This window comes from Salmo trutta, chromosome 2 (assembly GCF_901001165.1).
Source record: "Salmo trutta chromosome 2, fSalTru1.1, whole genome shotgun sequence".
In the NCBI taxonomy this organism is placed as follows: domain Eukaryota; kingdom Metazoa; phylum Chordata; class Actinopteri; order Salmoniformes; family Salmonidae; genus Salmo; species Salmo trutta.
In genome coordinates, this window is record NC_042958.1 from 2,600,575 (window position 1) to 2,616,548 (window position 15,974).

Below are 15,974 nucleotides of genomic sequence, written 5' to 3' on the forward strand. Positions count from 1 at the left end.
GTGAGAGAGTGGGTGGGCGTCTTTGATGGTGCGAGCATTGAGCAAATGAAAATCGGTACAGAGTCTCAGGTCTCCAGACTTCTTCTAGTTAAGGACAAGGGGTGAGGCGAACTCACTACTAGACTTCCTTTATGATTTCACGTTCTTCCATCTCATTCAACGCTTGCTTGAGCTTCTCATAATGATTTGGTGAAAGGAGTCGGTAGGGCATCCGAAAGGGTTTCTCATCACTCAGTTGAATGCGATGAAGACATCCGGTAGCTTTTCCACAATCCAACTTATGCCTGGGGGAAAAAAATGGACTGGTATTCAGCTACGAGCTGGATGAGTTTCTTCTTACCAGCAGGAGACACTTGACAGGAGTCGACGTCAATATCAGTCAAACCTAAGTCACGTAAGACCTCAGGACCTCAGGACTGCTTGAAATGTCAGGTCCGTCAGTATCGTGAAGTTGGCTTGAACCGTCATCAGTCAGTGTCGAGTCATCTTGGCAGTCAGTGAGTATATCAGCCGTTCTTTGCACTGGCTGCTGATGAATCATCATTCACACACAAACAGTCAAAGTCCTCTAGAGCCATGCAAGGAAAGACATCGGCTAGAGTGACGTTTCGTCTCAATGTCACCGTCTTCTGAGAAGGGTTTTATCACTCTCTAACAGGGAGCCACCCATCCCCTCACAATAGAGCTACTGTCCTCCCTGCCAGGATTGACCTTGGTGTTGACCTTGAACTGCTGGGCTCAATGAGAACAGCACTGCCAGCTGATAGATTCTGAGTGTTTTGTAGTCTGCCCCAGACTAAGTGCTCCTGCATAGGCTCTAGAGTCACAGCCCCTTTCAGTCTCACAGTTCCAACTTTATCAGGTATTTCACTGTCTCTCCATCTCTTTACATTAGCCATCATGTTGATTTTAGCTTGCTCTCCTCACCCCCGTCACACACAGGAGTATAAAGCCTCTTCCAGAGATCTCCATTAGTCTTCAGGTGTCGAATCAAGTGCTTTAGGAGATTGCTGCCCAAGATGAGTTCCATCACTCTGACCCTCGACCACCAGTGTAGTCACGGCAACTCTACAGCCGTACACCTCCATCTCCAGCTCACATACTCCCAAAGGCCTCGTCTTCAACCCACCACAACCAACCAAGACTACCTCCTGTAGGACTCAATGATGGATTTTTCAACACTCCTGCATGCAACAGTTCAGGTAAGACCCTAGAGCTCAAGGATCCATGGACCCATTGTCAATCATAGCTCTCATTTCCACTTCTCCAATTAACACCTTGGCATAGAATAAATCATCATACGGGGAAAGTCTCTGTGTGTTCTGCACCATGATACTCTTCTCAGTCTCCATTTCGTTACAAACGCTTTTATATACAGACTCCAAATCAACAGCTCTCACCGATGGGGACTCTACAAAAAAGGCCCAACACTCTCCCCTTCTACATGCAGGCCTAGTAGTTTCCCGGGAGCTGAGCAGTGATTACTGTAGGGACTCCACCAGCTGTGCTCAGAGCTTCGGCCTTGGGGCACTGAGAACGTGCGTGGCCAGCTACATGACAAAGAAAAAAGCAGAGGTGATTGACCCTGCAGTGAAAGTAAGTATCCTGTCCAGCCTCCCCACACACTTTAGATTTACATTTTAGTCATTTTAGCAGACGCTCTTATCCAGAGCGACTTACAGTAGTGAATACATACATTTCATTTTCATTTCATGCATTTTTAAAAATAATAATATTTTTTTTTGTACTGGTCCCCCCGTGGGAATCGAACCCACAACCCTTGGCGTTGCAAACACCATGCTCTACCAACTGAGCCAACAGGGATGGCCCATTTAGCTCCTATTCTTCCCTTTATGGAACTGACGGTTAGACTGTTATGGCCTCTGCTCCAGCCGTGCAAGAATACATTCCATCGGCTCAGCTGAGCCCTAAAGTAGTCTGTGCTGGAGAAGACAATGCATTAGGTGATTTCCACGTGGAGCCTCACAGCAGGCATGGTGAGTGGCATGACAACACCAACTTTCATTGTTGCGATTGGCCGGGGTGAGAATACCTCTTCCGCCTCCTGTATTCGTCCAATCATGAACATCTGCAGCGATCCACTGCTGTAACGGCTTGCACTTAATAGATAAGCGACAGTTCAGCGTTAGGTCTGATGAACATGAGCTCACGAGAGAGAGAGAGGTCTTCAACACTTTTTTTTTCCTGTCTCTTTTTAGACAATGTTCAGCAACCTCCATGTTTTAGTCTGAGCCAATAGTCGAATGGTTCATCAGTCAGAGGTAATGTGGTATAAAAGTCAGCGAGGGGCATGCTTGAGAAAGCAGTGTCACTAAAATGTTAGTTTCAGTATGTCAACGATGGGACTTGGGCCTAATTTAGATAAATCAACGGAGGGATTTCTACATAAGCCCACTTTAACAACATTGCGGGCCCTTCCCATAAGCCTACCCATAACCTCATCTGCTTGGTCCATCACAGATACGCCCCTCTTACGCATGTAAACCATGACCATATTCTCCAACTAATGCACTGTCAAAGCCATCCCCCCCTAAAGTACACCGGCTGATATCAGACTTCAGGTTCAGGCCCGACACATCCATACCCCTAGAGCTGCATGCATTCCACATAACATTGTCCCCAACATGTCCAACAATTGCCTTTGATTCCAAACAGGAGGCAATGTTCTCCCCAATGGAATGACCAATCTGCTGTACTATGTCTGCTATGAAATTCACAGAGACCTCCCCACTTCCTGTATTTGGCAAACCTCTTTCATTCACATCCTTGGGTGTTTCCATGGGTAAACTATTATCAAAACTCCCCAAAACCCTTCAGTTTAGGTGTAGAAGCAACAGGAATTATGGCTGAACCTCTACCAACAGATGGTGACAGATTAAATGAATTCTGGCTGAACCTCTACCAACAGATGGTGACAGATTAAATGAATTCTGGCTGAACCTCTACCAACAGATGGTGACAGATTAAATGAATTCTGGCTGAACCTCTAGCAACAGATGGTGACAGATTAAATGAATTCTGGCTGAACCTCTACCAACAGATGGTGACAGATTAAATGAATTCTGGCTGAACCTCTACCAACAGATGGTGACAGATGAAACATCAGGAAACCTCTACCTCTCCCATCTTAATAATGGTAAATCAACACACTTAAACAAAAATGCAAATATATGGTGAGACAAATATATATATTCTGCTATTTGCATTTTTGTTTTAGTGTGTTGAGATATATATACACACAACTCAGCAAAAAAAGATATTTCCCTTTTTCAGGACCCTGTCTTTCAAAGATAATTTGTAAAAATCCTTATAACTTCACAGATCTTCACCCATGCTGGTTCAATGAACCATAAACAATTAATGAACATGCACCTGTGGAACGGTCGTTAAGACACTGTTGAATCTTGTTATGTTCATACAAATATTTACACATGTTAAGTTTGCTGAAAATAAACGCAGTTGACAGTGAGAGGACGTTTATTTTTGCTGAGTTAAATTTAAATAAATTTAAATAATTTAAATTTAAATAAAAACGCATCAAAATGTAACCTTTATCTAGTACACTGGTAAAACTCACCCTAGTTATCAGATATACGTTACAATTGCAAATAAACAAGTAACACAAAAGTTAGATTGTTTATCCATGAAGTCCCAATCAATATAGAAAGTCTCAATCAGAGAAATAAAAAAAATCACTGCTGAGCTTATTTAGGCCATAACAAAAGGGTTGAATACTTATTGACTCAAGTCAGTTCAGCTTTTAATTTTTTTAATTCATTTGTAAAATTTTGAAAAACATAATTCTACTTTGACATTATGGACTATTGTGTAGCCAGTGACACAAACTCTCAATTTAATTCATTTAAAATTCAGGCAGTAACAATGTTTAGTGGTGTAAATACTTCTCTGAAGGCTCTATAGACCCAATGAGTGAAACACTATATATTGGCACCATCTGCTGGTCATGTCTAGAAAGTCCCAGGATTCAGACCAACCATTTCAGTTCATTATCATGACATCATTGTCCACTGATGTTTTTGATCCATTTTTTTCACCCATCAGTCCAGTATGAGATACGTACAGCCTTTTTTATTGAAATAGTTTGTTTGAATAAAATACTTTATTGATCAATTTTCCTTGAAACGTACACTACCGGTCAAACGTTTTAGAACACCTACTCATTCAAGGTTTTTAATTTTTATTTTTTTACTATTTTATACATTGTAGAATAATAGTGAAGACATCAAAACTATGATATTACACATTTGGGTGGCTATTTTGAAGAATCACAAATAAACAAATCAAAATATATTTTATAACACTTTTTTGGTTACTACATGATTCCATACGTGTTATTTCATAGTTTTGATGTCTACGCTATTCTATCATGTGGAAAATAGTAAAAATAAAGAAAAACCCTTGAATGAGTAGGTGTGTCCAAACTTTTAACTGATACTGTAGAAAAAACAAGTTTCTTTAAATACGCTACATGACCAAAAGCATGTGGACACCTGCTCCTTGAACATCTCATTCCAAAATCATGGGCATTAATATGGAGTTGGTCCCCCCCACCCCTCCCTTTGCTGCTATTGCATCCTCCACTCTCTGGGAAGACTTTCCACTAGATGTTGAAACATTACTGCAGGGGATTTGCTTCCATTCAGCCACAAGAGCGTTAGTGAGGTCAGGCTCTGATGTTGGGGGGATTAGGCCTGGCTCGCAGTCGGCGTTTCAATTCATCCCAAAGATGTAAGATGTGGTTGAGGTCAGGGCTTCGTGCAGGCCAGTCAAGTTCTTCCACACCGATCTCGACAAACCATTTCTGTATGGACCTCGCTTTGTGCATGGGGGCATTGTCATGCTGAAACAGGAAAGGGCCTTCCTCAAACTGTTGCCACAAAGTTGGAAGCACAGAATCGTCTATAATGTCATTGGATGCTGTAGCTTTAAGATTTCCCTTCACTGGAACTAAGGGGCCTGAACCATGAAAAACAGCCCCAGACCATTATTCCTCCTCCACCAAACTTTACAGTTGGCACTATGAATTGGGGCAGGTAGCGTTCTCTTGGCATCCGCCAAACCCAGATTCGTCCGTCGGACTGCCAGATGGTGAAGCGTGATTCAACACTCCAGAGAAGGCATTTCCACTGCTCTAGAGTCCAATGGCGGTGAGCTTCACACCACTCCAGCTGGCGCTTGGCATTGCGCATGGTGATCTTAGGCTTGTGTGTGGCTGCTCGTCCATGGAAACCCATTTCATGAAGCTCCCGACAAACAGTTCTTGTGCTGACGTTGATTCCAGAGGCAGTTTGGAACTCGATAGTGAGTGTTGTAACCAAGGACCGATGCGCTTTAGCACTCGGCAGTCCTGTTCTGGGAGATTGTGTGGCCTACCACTTAATGGCTAAGCCGTTGTTGCTCCTAGACATTTCCACTTCACAATAACGGCACTTACAGTTGACCGGGGGCAGCTCTAGCAGGGCAGACATTTGAAGAGCTGACTTGTTGGAAAGGTGGGATCCTATGACTGAGCTCTTCAGTAAAGCCATTCTACTGCCAATGTTTGTCTATGGAGATTGCATGGCTGTGTGCTCGATTTTATACACCTGTCAGCAGCGGGTGTTACTGAAATAGCAGAATCCACAAATTAGTGTGTGTGTGTGTGTGTATGTATGTATATATGTATATATAGATATATATATATATATATATATATATATAGATATAGATAGATAGATATATAGATAGATAGTATTCTACTTGATAAAATGGTCAACGGACCAGCACAGGCTCCAATGAAGAGTTGATCTTCTCCTCCCAGTCTTCAGTTTCCAAGGAGGAAGCGTATCCCATTCCTTAGTTATCATTATGCACAACAACAGATTGCATCAAGTTCTTGTGACATATTCCAAACGACCAAATTAGTAATTTCCAAGTATTCTTTTCTATTAGGCATATAAGTTTCATGAAAACCAGAAACATTGCAGTCTTGCTAAATCACTAGTCACTCAAAGTTGAAAATGTTTAACTTAAAATTTGACCTATCATTAATAAATCACAACACAATTCAATATTAGAATGATTCAGCTGACATTGCTATAAAGATAATAATTCCCTAACATGCACGACTAAATGAACTTGATGACAGCATTGATTGTGGTGGTCTCAGCTCGGCTGTTCCCCTCTGGAAGCAAGACTGAACCATTCATACCGGAGAAACGGGTGGCTTCACAAATATCACACCGCTTCTAGCACGGCCTATGTAGCCCGTACGACCTGTTGCGACGGCCACAACGTAACTTGCAATATGCAGGTGTACTTACCTGTGTGCATAAAATCCCATTTTCAGTGTCGAATATAATGATTTTTAGTTTCCCCCCCTGGAATTGTAATGTGGTCTGGTCCTATATTCATCAGTTCTCTTTAGTGTTTGCCAATGTTGGAGGTGTAACTGGGGTCTGGCCCTGGACAAAGGTAAAGAATAGTCTATTTATTACCCATGTATTCATGTTCACATAGGCCCTTTTTTTTTTTAGGTTCGTTTTTTTGTGTTGTTGTTCGACCTGTCACCTCTGAATGTGTTTTTGTCTTGGTGAATTCCACCGGGCTGGTTTTGCAAGCAGAGGCGAATGCAAAGTGAAAGGTCCGCTGTTCCGCCATGATGCCGACTGCACAGGAACGGTCCAGCTAGCTAGCTAATCATCTAACCTAATGCACAATAAATATGCCTTTATTTAACCTATGCATGGTTACATCTGCAACATTTTGTCGTTTTTTTATATATATATATAGATAGCTAAACGTTTACGGCACGTTTTTTTTTTGTATCCGTTTTCAATGGGATGATTATTGCTGTCAATTTGACCATAGTTGGTGACAGTCCGTGTCAATAATGAGGCGACTTTTTGTTGTAGTTAGCACAGCCGAAAGCAGCTCTAGTTTGCTTAGCTAGCCAGCTAGCATGGACTGTCAGGCCATTATATCACAGTATATTGTTCCAATATCATTCCCCATCGTTTATTACACAGCTAGCAAGTTCCCTAGTGGTTGTTGGCTGCTAGCTCTGTAATTATAGCTAGGTAGTTAGCTTGCTAGTTAGGTTACATTGGCTAATGGTAAACACACATGCTAACTTACTAGTTATATGTTTTGCATCTTGTCAGGACAACTAATTTAGTTGTTAACTTAGCCATACATGGAGAAAATTAAAGTTATATTGAAATTGTAATGTGACATGTTATGCTTTAAAATATAGGCCAGTCAAAATAAACCAAATGTTATGATTTGAACTAATTACTGGATCATGTGGTAGGCCTAACTTAACTACTGCTGCATTAGTTATTCTGCTTATTATAACTCACTTTGAAAACGTCTTATTCCATTCAACGATTATCTGAAGGTTTCTACCCATTTTACATTTTAGTCATTCAGCAGACGCTCTTATCCAAAGCGACTTACATTTCATACATTTTCATTTCATACATTTTTTTTTCTGTACTGGCCCCCCGTGGGAATTGAACCCACAACCCTGGCATTGCAAACACCATGCTCTACCAACTGAGCTACCCAGGTCTCATTTGACGCTTTCTACCCTGGTCTCATTTGACGCTTTCTACCCAGGTCTCATTTGACGCTTTCTACCCTGATCATTAAATAAAGGGTTTCATTTGCATGTAAGATCATAGCATCAAACACACATAGAAGTACTGTAATATATAGATTCATAAAGCTGATTCTACTGCAAAGACTATGTGGCCCTTAGGGACCTCCAGGGCCTCCTCCTGTAGGCTACATAAGGATAAGGGCCACTAGATTGGGTAATCAATATATATATATATATATTTTTGTCACATGCGCTGACTACAACAGGTGAAATGCATACTTACAAGCCCTTAACCAACAATGCCGTTCAAGAAATAGAGTTTTTAAGAAAATATTTACTAAATAAAGTAAAAAATGGTATAAAAAGTAACAATAAAATAACATAAATGAGACTAAATATAGTATCAGTACAGAGTCAGTGTGCGGGGGTACAGGTTAGTCGAGGTAATTTGTACATGTAGGTGGGGGTAAAGCGATTATGCATAGATAATAAACAGCGAGTAGCAGCATTGTAAAAAAGCAAAAGGGAGGGTCAATGTAAATAGTCCACGTGGCCATTTTGATTAATTGTTCAGCAGTCTTATGGCTTGGGGGTAGAAGCAGTTAAGGAGACTTTTAGTCCTATACTTGGCGCTCCAGTTCCGCTTGCCGTGCGGTCGCAGAGAGAACAGTCTTATGACCAGGGTGACTGGAGTTTTTGACCATTTTTTTTTTTTTTGGGGGGGGGGCCTTCCGGCAGTTACAGGGCCATCACAGCTAGCACAATACTACCTATTCCATAAATGTTGAAACTTATTGGGAGAGACCATAAGTACTATGTGTTGCTAGCTAACATGTCCGCCACTGGCCCTGTGTTGTCTCTCTCTGGCTGCAATGACTCTGTGTGTGTGCATTCGAAAATGGCATCCAAAGTAGTGCTATATAATATGTAATAAGGGTACCATTTGTTCCCTCGCTCCCTCGACGTTGAGCTTAGCGGCAGGGACATGGGGATAAAGGATCATTGTGTGGTCGCATTAACTAACCACCAATGGATCAGAATGTGAGCTAGGCTACTCCGTTTGGCTTCTGGTGATGTCATTTCCTGGCCCGACTTACCTCAGTCAGTGCTGTCATAGGCTGAAAGGCTTGCGTCCCAAATGGCGCTCTGGTGAAAAATAGTGCACTTCTCTTGACCAGGGCCCTTAGTACTCTGGTGAAAGTAGTGCACTATATGTGGGGAAATAGGGTGTAGTTTGGGATGTGAGGAAGATCACTGGACAAACAATGAACAGGGCTTTCATAGAGACTTCTGTAGTATGCTTATAACAAGAGTATGCGTACATAGCCATACATTATTTGGCTCGAGGATACATGCTACTGTTTCACAGCTCACACACGCCATTAGTTTTGTGTGTTTAATATATATTTGCTCCTCTGTCAGGTATAGAGCATGGCTCAAGTGAAAGTGCAGACCTCAACGCCCCTGGCTGGCCCTGGCTTCTCCTCGCTGTCTCCCCTCGGGGCCATGCCCAGTCCAGGACCCTTGGGTCTACAGCCCTCAGTCAATGGCCCTGGACCCACCCCCGGCTGCCCTGCTCCCTCAGCCGGGTATGGGCCCGACACCCCTGTGTCTGCCAACTCACCAGGTAGGTCAAATTCAGATCTGGATCTCCAAGCCATCTCTACTGATTTTTTTATTCATTCACCCCCCCCCCTCTAATCAGGGCCTGATTTAGACCAGGTGGATGATTCCCCCTCTAATCAGGGACTGATTTAGACCAGGTGGATGATTCCCCCTCTAATCAGGGCCTGATTTAGACCAGGTGGATGATTCCCCCTCTAATCAGGGCCTGATTTAGACCAGGTGGATGATTCCCCTCTAATCAGGGACTGATTTAGACCAGGTGGATGATTCCCCTCTAATCAGGGACTGATTTAGACCAGGTGGATGATTCCCCTCTAATCAGGGACTGATTTAGACCAGGTGGATGATTCCCCTCTAATCAGGGACTGATTTAGACCTGGGACACCAGGTGGGTGATTCCCCCTCTAATCAGGGACTGATTTAGACCAGGTGGAGGATTACCCCTCTAATCAGGGACTGATTTAGACCAGGTGGGTGACCCCCCCCCTCTAATCAGGGACTGATTTAGACCTGGGACACCAGGTGGGTGACCCCCCCCTCTAATCAGGGACTGATTTAGACCTGGGACACCAGGTGGATGATTCCCCTCTAATCAGGGACTGATTTAGACCTGGGACACCAGGTGGGTGATTCCCCCTCTAATCAGGGACTGATTTAGACCAGGTGGGTGATTCCCCTCTAATCAGGGACTGATTTAGGTGGGTGATTCCCCCTCTAATCAGGGACTGATTTAGACCTGGGACACCAGGTGGGTGATTCCCCTCTAATCAGGGACTGATTTAGACCTGGGACACCAGGTGGATGATTCCCCTCTAATCAGGGACTGATTTAGACCTGGGACACCAGGTGGGTGATTCCCCCTCTAATCAGGGACTGATTTAGACCAGGTGGGTGATTCCCCTCTAATCAGGGACTGATTTAGACCTGGGATACCAGGTGGGTGATTCCCCCTCTAATCAGGGACTGATTTAGACCAGGTGGATGATTCCCCCTCTAATCAGGGACTGATTTAGACCAGGTGGATGATTACCCCTCTAATCGGGGACTGATTTAGACCTGGGACACCAGGTGGGTGATTCCCCCTCTAATCAGGGACTGATTTAGACCTGGGATACCAGGTGGGTGATTCCCCTCTAATCAGGGCCTGATTTAGACCTGGGATACCAGGTGGGTGATTCCCTTCTAATCAGGGACTGATTTAGACCTGGGACACCAGGTGGGTGATTCCCCTCTAATCAGGGACTGATTTAGACCTGGGACACCAGGTGGGTGATTCCCCCTCTAATCAGGGACTGATTTAGACCTGGGACACCAGGTGGGTGATCCCCCCCTCTAATCAGGGACTGATTTAGACCTGGGACACCAGGTGGGTGCAATTAAAGATCAGGTAGAACAAACCCAGCAGCACTCATGACCTCGTAAAGTCAGATTTGAATACCCCAGGTCTGTAGGTTAGTACTAGTTACTACCCCTGTGACATTTGAGTCATTTATCAGATGTTCTTGTCCAGAGCGACTTACAATTAGCGCGTTCATGCTAAGGTGGCTAGATGAGACGACAACATGTCACAGTCGTATTGAGTAAACCTTCTCTCAACAAAGTAGCTATCAGGGAAAGTCTTAGTGGGAAAAGTAAAGTGACTTTTTCTTCTTCTACGGTATAGCTTAGTACTAGATACTAGCATGGTGGTTTCTCCAGACACTATAAGGTACTGTTCTTCCATACAGACCACTTGGGTCTATAGGACCAGTTGTGGAAAAAAACGGACCTCTCATCTCAGGCCAAAATCAGTTTTCATATCGTCAATGACGATAATGACTAATAGATGATTTATGGTTATTTACGTGCTGTTGTTATTGTTTTTTTTCTTTCTTCCCCATAACAATGTAATAACACATGTGGTCCAGGCCCACCCCAGGAGAACATGGCAAACCCTAAAGAGAAAACTCCTATGTGTCTGGTGAATGAGTTGGCCCGTTTCAACAGGATCCAACCGCAGTACAAGCTGCTCAACGAGAGAGGCCCTGCACACGCTAAGGTACCCAGCCTTACGAAGCACGACTTCCCTGCTCAGAGTGACGCATCTGAAGGTTTACACCGGTTTACACCATCACCGGTTTACACCATCACCGGTTTACACCATCACAGGTTTACACCATCACCGGTTTACACCGGTTTACACCATCACCGGTTTACACCATCACCGGTTTACACCATCACCGGTTTACACCATCACAGGTTTACACCATCACCGGTTTACACCGGTTTACACCATCACCGGTTTACACCATCACCGGTTTACACCATCACAGGTTTACACCATCACCGGTTTACACCGGTTTACACCATCACCGGTTTACACCATCACCGGTTTACACCATCACAGGTTTACACCATCACCGGTTTACACCGGTTTACACCATCACAGGTTTACACCATCATCGGTTTACACCATCACCGGTTTACACCGGTTTACACCATCACCGGTTTACACCATCACAGGTTTACACCATCACAGGTTTACACCATCACCGGTTTACACCGGTTTACACCATCACAGGTTTACACCATCACAGGTTTACACCATCACCGGTTTACACCATCACAGGTTTACACCATCACCGGTTTACACCGGTTTACACCATCACAGGTTTACACCATCACCGGTTTACACCATCACCTGTTTACACCGGTTTACACCATCACCGGTTTACACCATCACCAGTTTACACCATCACCAGTTTACACCATGACTGGCCACGCGCAGTAGATTACCTGCTTGGTGTCAATGAATAATGGCGATTGAACATGTTGGATTGTGGGGGAATGAACAGATAATAATCCGCTGCACACAGCCGACTCTGTGTTGGTTTGTCTTCTCCTAAAAACACAGCCAACCCAATGTCTTTCTGTGTTGACGGAAGACACGTGTGATTGCAAATTTAGATTTTTATACAATGTCTGGGTTAGTGTCTGTTCAGCTAAATGACTTGATGTAAGGTTAAATATCTGGGTTAGGGCTCTCGAGTGGCGCAGCGGTATAAAGCACTGCATCACAGTGCTAGAGGCGTCACTACAGACCCTGGTTCCATTCCAGGTTGTATCACAGTGCTAGAGGCGTCACTACAGACCCTGGTTCCATTCCAGGTTGTATCCCAGTGCTGGAGGCGTCACTACAGACCCTGGTTCCATTCCAGGTTGTATCCCAGTGCTAGAGGAGTCACTACAGACCCTGGTTCCATTCCAGGTTGTATCACAGTGCTAGAGGCGTCACTACAGACCCTGGTTCCATTCCAGGTTGTATCCCAGTGCTGGAGGCGTCACTACAGACCCTGGTTCCATTCCAGGTTGTATCCCAGTGCTAGAGGAGTCACTACAGACCCTGGTTCCATTCCAGGTTGTATCCCAGTGCTAGAGGAGTCACTACAGACCCTGGTTCCATTCCAGGCTGTATCCAAACCGGCTGTGATAGGGAGTCCCGTAGGGCGGCGCACAATTGGCCCAGTGTCGTCCTGGTTAGTGGAGGGTTTGTCGGGTTAGCGGAGGGCTTGTCGGGTTAGCGGAGAGCTTGTCGGGTTAGCGGAGGGCTTGTCGGGTTAGCGGAGGGCTTGTCGGGTTAGCGGAGGGCTTGTCGGAGGGCTTGTCGGGTTAGCGGAGGGCTTGTCGGGCTAGCGGAGGGTTGTCGGGTTAGCGGAGGGCTTGTCGGGTTAGCGGAGGGCTTGTCGGGTTAGCGGAGGTCATGTCGGGTTAGCGGAGGTCTTGTCGGGTTAGCGGAGGTCTTGTCGGGTTAGCGGAGGGCTTGTCGGGTTAGCGGAGGGCTTGTCGGGTTAGCGGAGGGCTTGGCCGTGGGGGGGGCTTTACTTGGCTCATCGTGTTGTAGTGACTCCTTGTGGCGGGCCGGGGCGCCTGCAAGCTGACTGCAGTCGTCAGTTGAGCGTGTTTTCTTCCAACACATTGGTGCAGCTGGCTTCCGGGGTTAAGAAGGCGGGTGTTAAGGAGAGCGGTTTGGCGGGTCATGTTTCCGAGGACTCATGACTTGACCTTTGCCTCCCGAGCCCGTTGGGGAGTTTCAGCGACGAGACAAGATAGTAATTGCCAAAGAAAAAGGGGGCAAAAAAAAAACCCCACTTGTCAGGCTTGGTGTCTGCTCAGCTAAACGACTTGATGTCAGAGCAGCTCACAGATCTCTGCACCTGTACATAGCCCATCTATACTTTAGCCCAAACTACTACCTCTTCCCCTACTGTATTTATTTATTTTATTTATTTTGCTCCTTTGCACCATATTATTTATATTTGAACTTTGAACTTTCTTCAAACTACAAATCTACCATTCCAGTGTTTTTTCTTGCTATACTTTATTTACTTTGCCACCATGGCATTTTTTTGCTTTTACCTCCCTTATCTCACATCATTTGCTCACATTGTATATAGTCTTATTTTTTTTTCTACTGTATTATTGACTGTATGTTGTTTACTCCATGTGTAACTCTGTGTTGTTGTATGTTGTCGAACTGCTTTGCTTTATCTTGGCCAGGTCGCAATTGTAAATGAGAACTTGTTCTCAACTTGCCTACCTGGTTAAATAAAGGTGAAATAAAATAAATAAATAAAATGTAATGTTAAATGTGATGTTTTCCCTCCTGTCCACTGGGTGGTGCTGTGGGCAGATCTTTACAGTGCAGCTGTGTCTGGGGGAGCAAGTGTGGGAGGCGGAGGGCACAAGCATCAAGAAGGCCCAGCACTCCACCGCCTCTCTTGCCCTCACTGAGAGTCTTCTGCCCAGGCCCGCTCCTCGCTCTCCTACAGTGGACATCAACAGCAACCCAGGTAATTTAGATGTCTTATTTATGATGTTTTTTTTTTTATATAGGGACAATGCTTCCAGTTAATGTGTAGACGGAACGCTCCGGGTATTCAGGCTCTCAACACCAGGGTCCTGTTCAGTGGGAAACACACCAGAGAAAACATTTTGAGACAGAAAACTAAAACGAAAGTATAATAACTGTGTTTCAAAACATTTTACAGTACAATCACTCTCTATATTTTACAGTACAATCACTGTCTGTATTTTACAGTACAATCACTCTCTATATTTTACAGTACAATCACTCTCTGTATTTTACAGTACAATCACTCTCTATATTTTACAGTACAATCACTCTCTATATTTTACAGTACAATCACTCTCTATATTTACAGTACAATCACTCTCTATATTTTACAGTACAATCACTCTCTATATTTTACAGTACAATCACTCTCTACATTTTACAGTACAATCACTCTACATTTTACAGTACAATCACTCTCTATATTTTACAGTACAATCACTCTCTACATTTTACAGTACAATCACTCTCTATATTTTACAGTACAATCACTCTCTATATTTTACAGTACAATCACTCTCTCTGTATTTACAGTACAATCACTCTCTATATTTTACAGTACAATCACTCTACATTTTACAGTACAATCACTCTCTATATTTTACAGTACAATCACTCTCTATATTTTACAGTACAATCACTCTCTATATTTTACAGTACAATCACTCTCTATATTTTACAGTACAATCACTCTCTACATTTTACAGTACAATCACTCTACATTTTACAGTACAATCACTCTCTATATTTTACAGTACAATCACTCTCTACATTTTACAGTACAATCACTCTCTATATTTTACAGTACAATCACTCTCTATATTTTACAGTACAATCACTCTCTCTGTATTTTACAGTACAATCACTCTCTATATTTTACAGTACAATCACTCTACATTTTACAGTACAATCACTCTCTATATTTTACAGTACAATCACTCTCTATATTTTACAGTACAATCACTCTCTATATTTTACAGTACAATCACTCTCTACATTTTACAGTACAATAACTCTCTACATTTTACAGTACAATCACTCTCTACATTTTACAGTACAATCACTCTATATTTTACAGTACAATCACTCTCTACATTTTACAGTACAATCACTCTACATTTTACAGTACAATCACTCTCTATATTTTACAGTACAATCACTCTCTATATTTTACAGTACAATCACTCTCTATATTTTACAGTACAATCACTCTCTATATTTTACAGTACAATCACTCTCTATATTTTACAGTACAATCACTCTCTATATTTTACAGTACAATCACTCTCTATATTTTACAGTACAATCACTCTACATTTTACAGTACAATCACTCTCTACATTTTACAGTACAATCACTCTATATTTTACAGTACAATCACTCTATATTTTACAGTACAATCACTCTCTATATTTTACAGTACAATCACTCTCTATATTTTACAGTACAATCACTCTCTCTGTATTTTACAGTACAATCACTCTCTATATTTTACAGTACAATCACTCTACATTTTACAGTACAATCACTCTCTCTGTATTTTACAGTACAATCACTCTCTATATTTTACAGTACAATCACTCTCTCTGTATTTTACAGTACAATCACTCTCTATATTTTACAGTACAATCACTCTATATTTTACAGTACAATCACTCTCTATATTTTACAGTACAATCACTCTCTCTGTATTTTACAGTACAATCAGAGAGAGTTGCCGAGGCCTCAGCCCATCCAGACAGTACCAGGGACAGTACCAGGGGACAGTACCAGGGACAGTACCAGGGACAGTACCGGGGACAGTACCGGGGACAGTACCAGGGACAGTACCAG

General features: G+C 43.2%; 1 protein-coding gene across 1 annotated transcript in view; it reads left to right on the forward strand.

Moving 5' to 3' along the window:
• Window positions 1-6,403: 6,403 nt before the first annotated feature.
• The window catches only part of stau2 (staufen double-stranded RNA binding protein 2), a gene marked incomplete in the record, with an annotated part of 300,994 nt that continues 291,423 nt past the window's right edge, over window positions 6,404-15,974 (forward strand). The window contains 4 exon segments of the mRNA XM_029691563.1: window positions 6,404-6,495; window positions 9,047-9,251; window positions 11,158-11,288; window positions 13,920-14,079. Coding sequence (XP_029547423.1) covers window positions 9,056-9,251; window positions 11,158-11,288; window positions 13,920-14,079 — 487 coding nt within the window.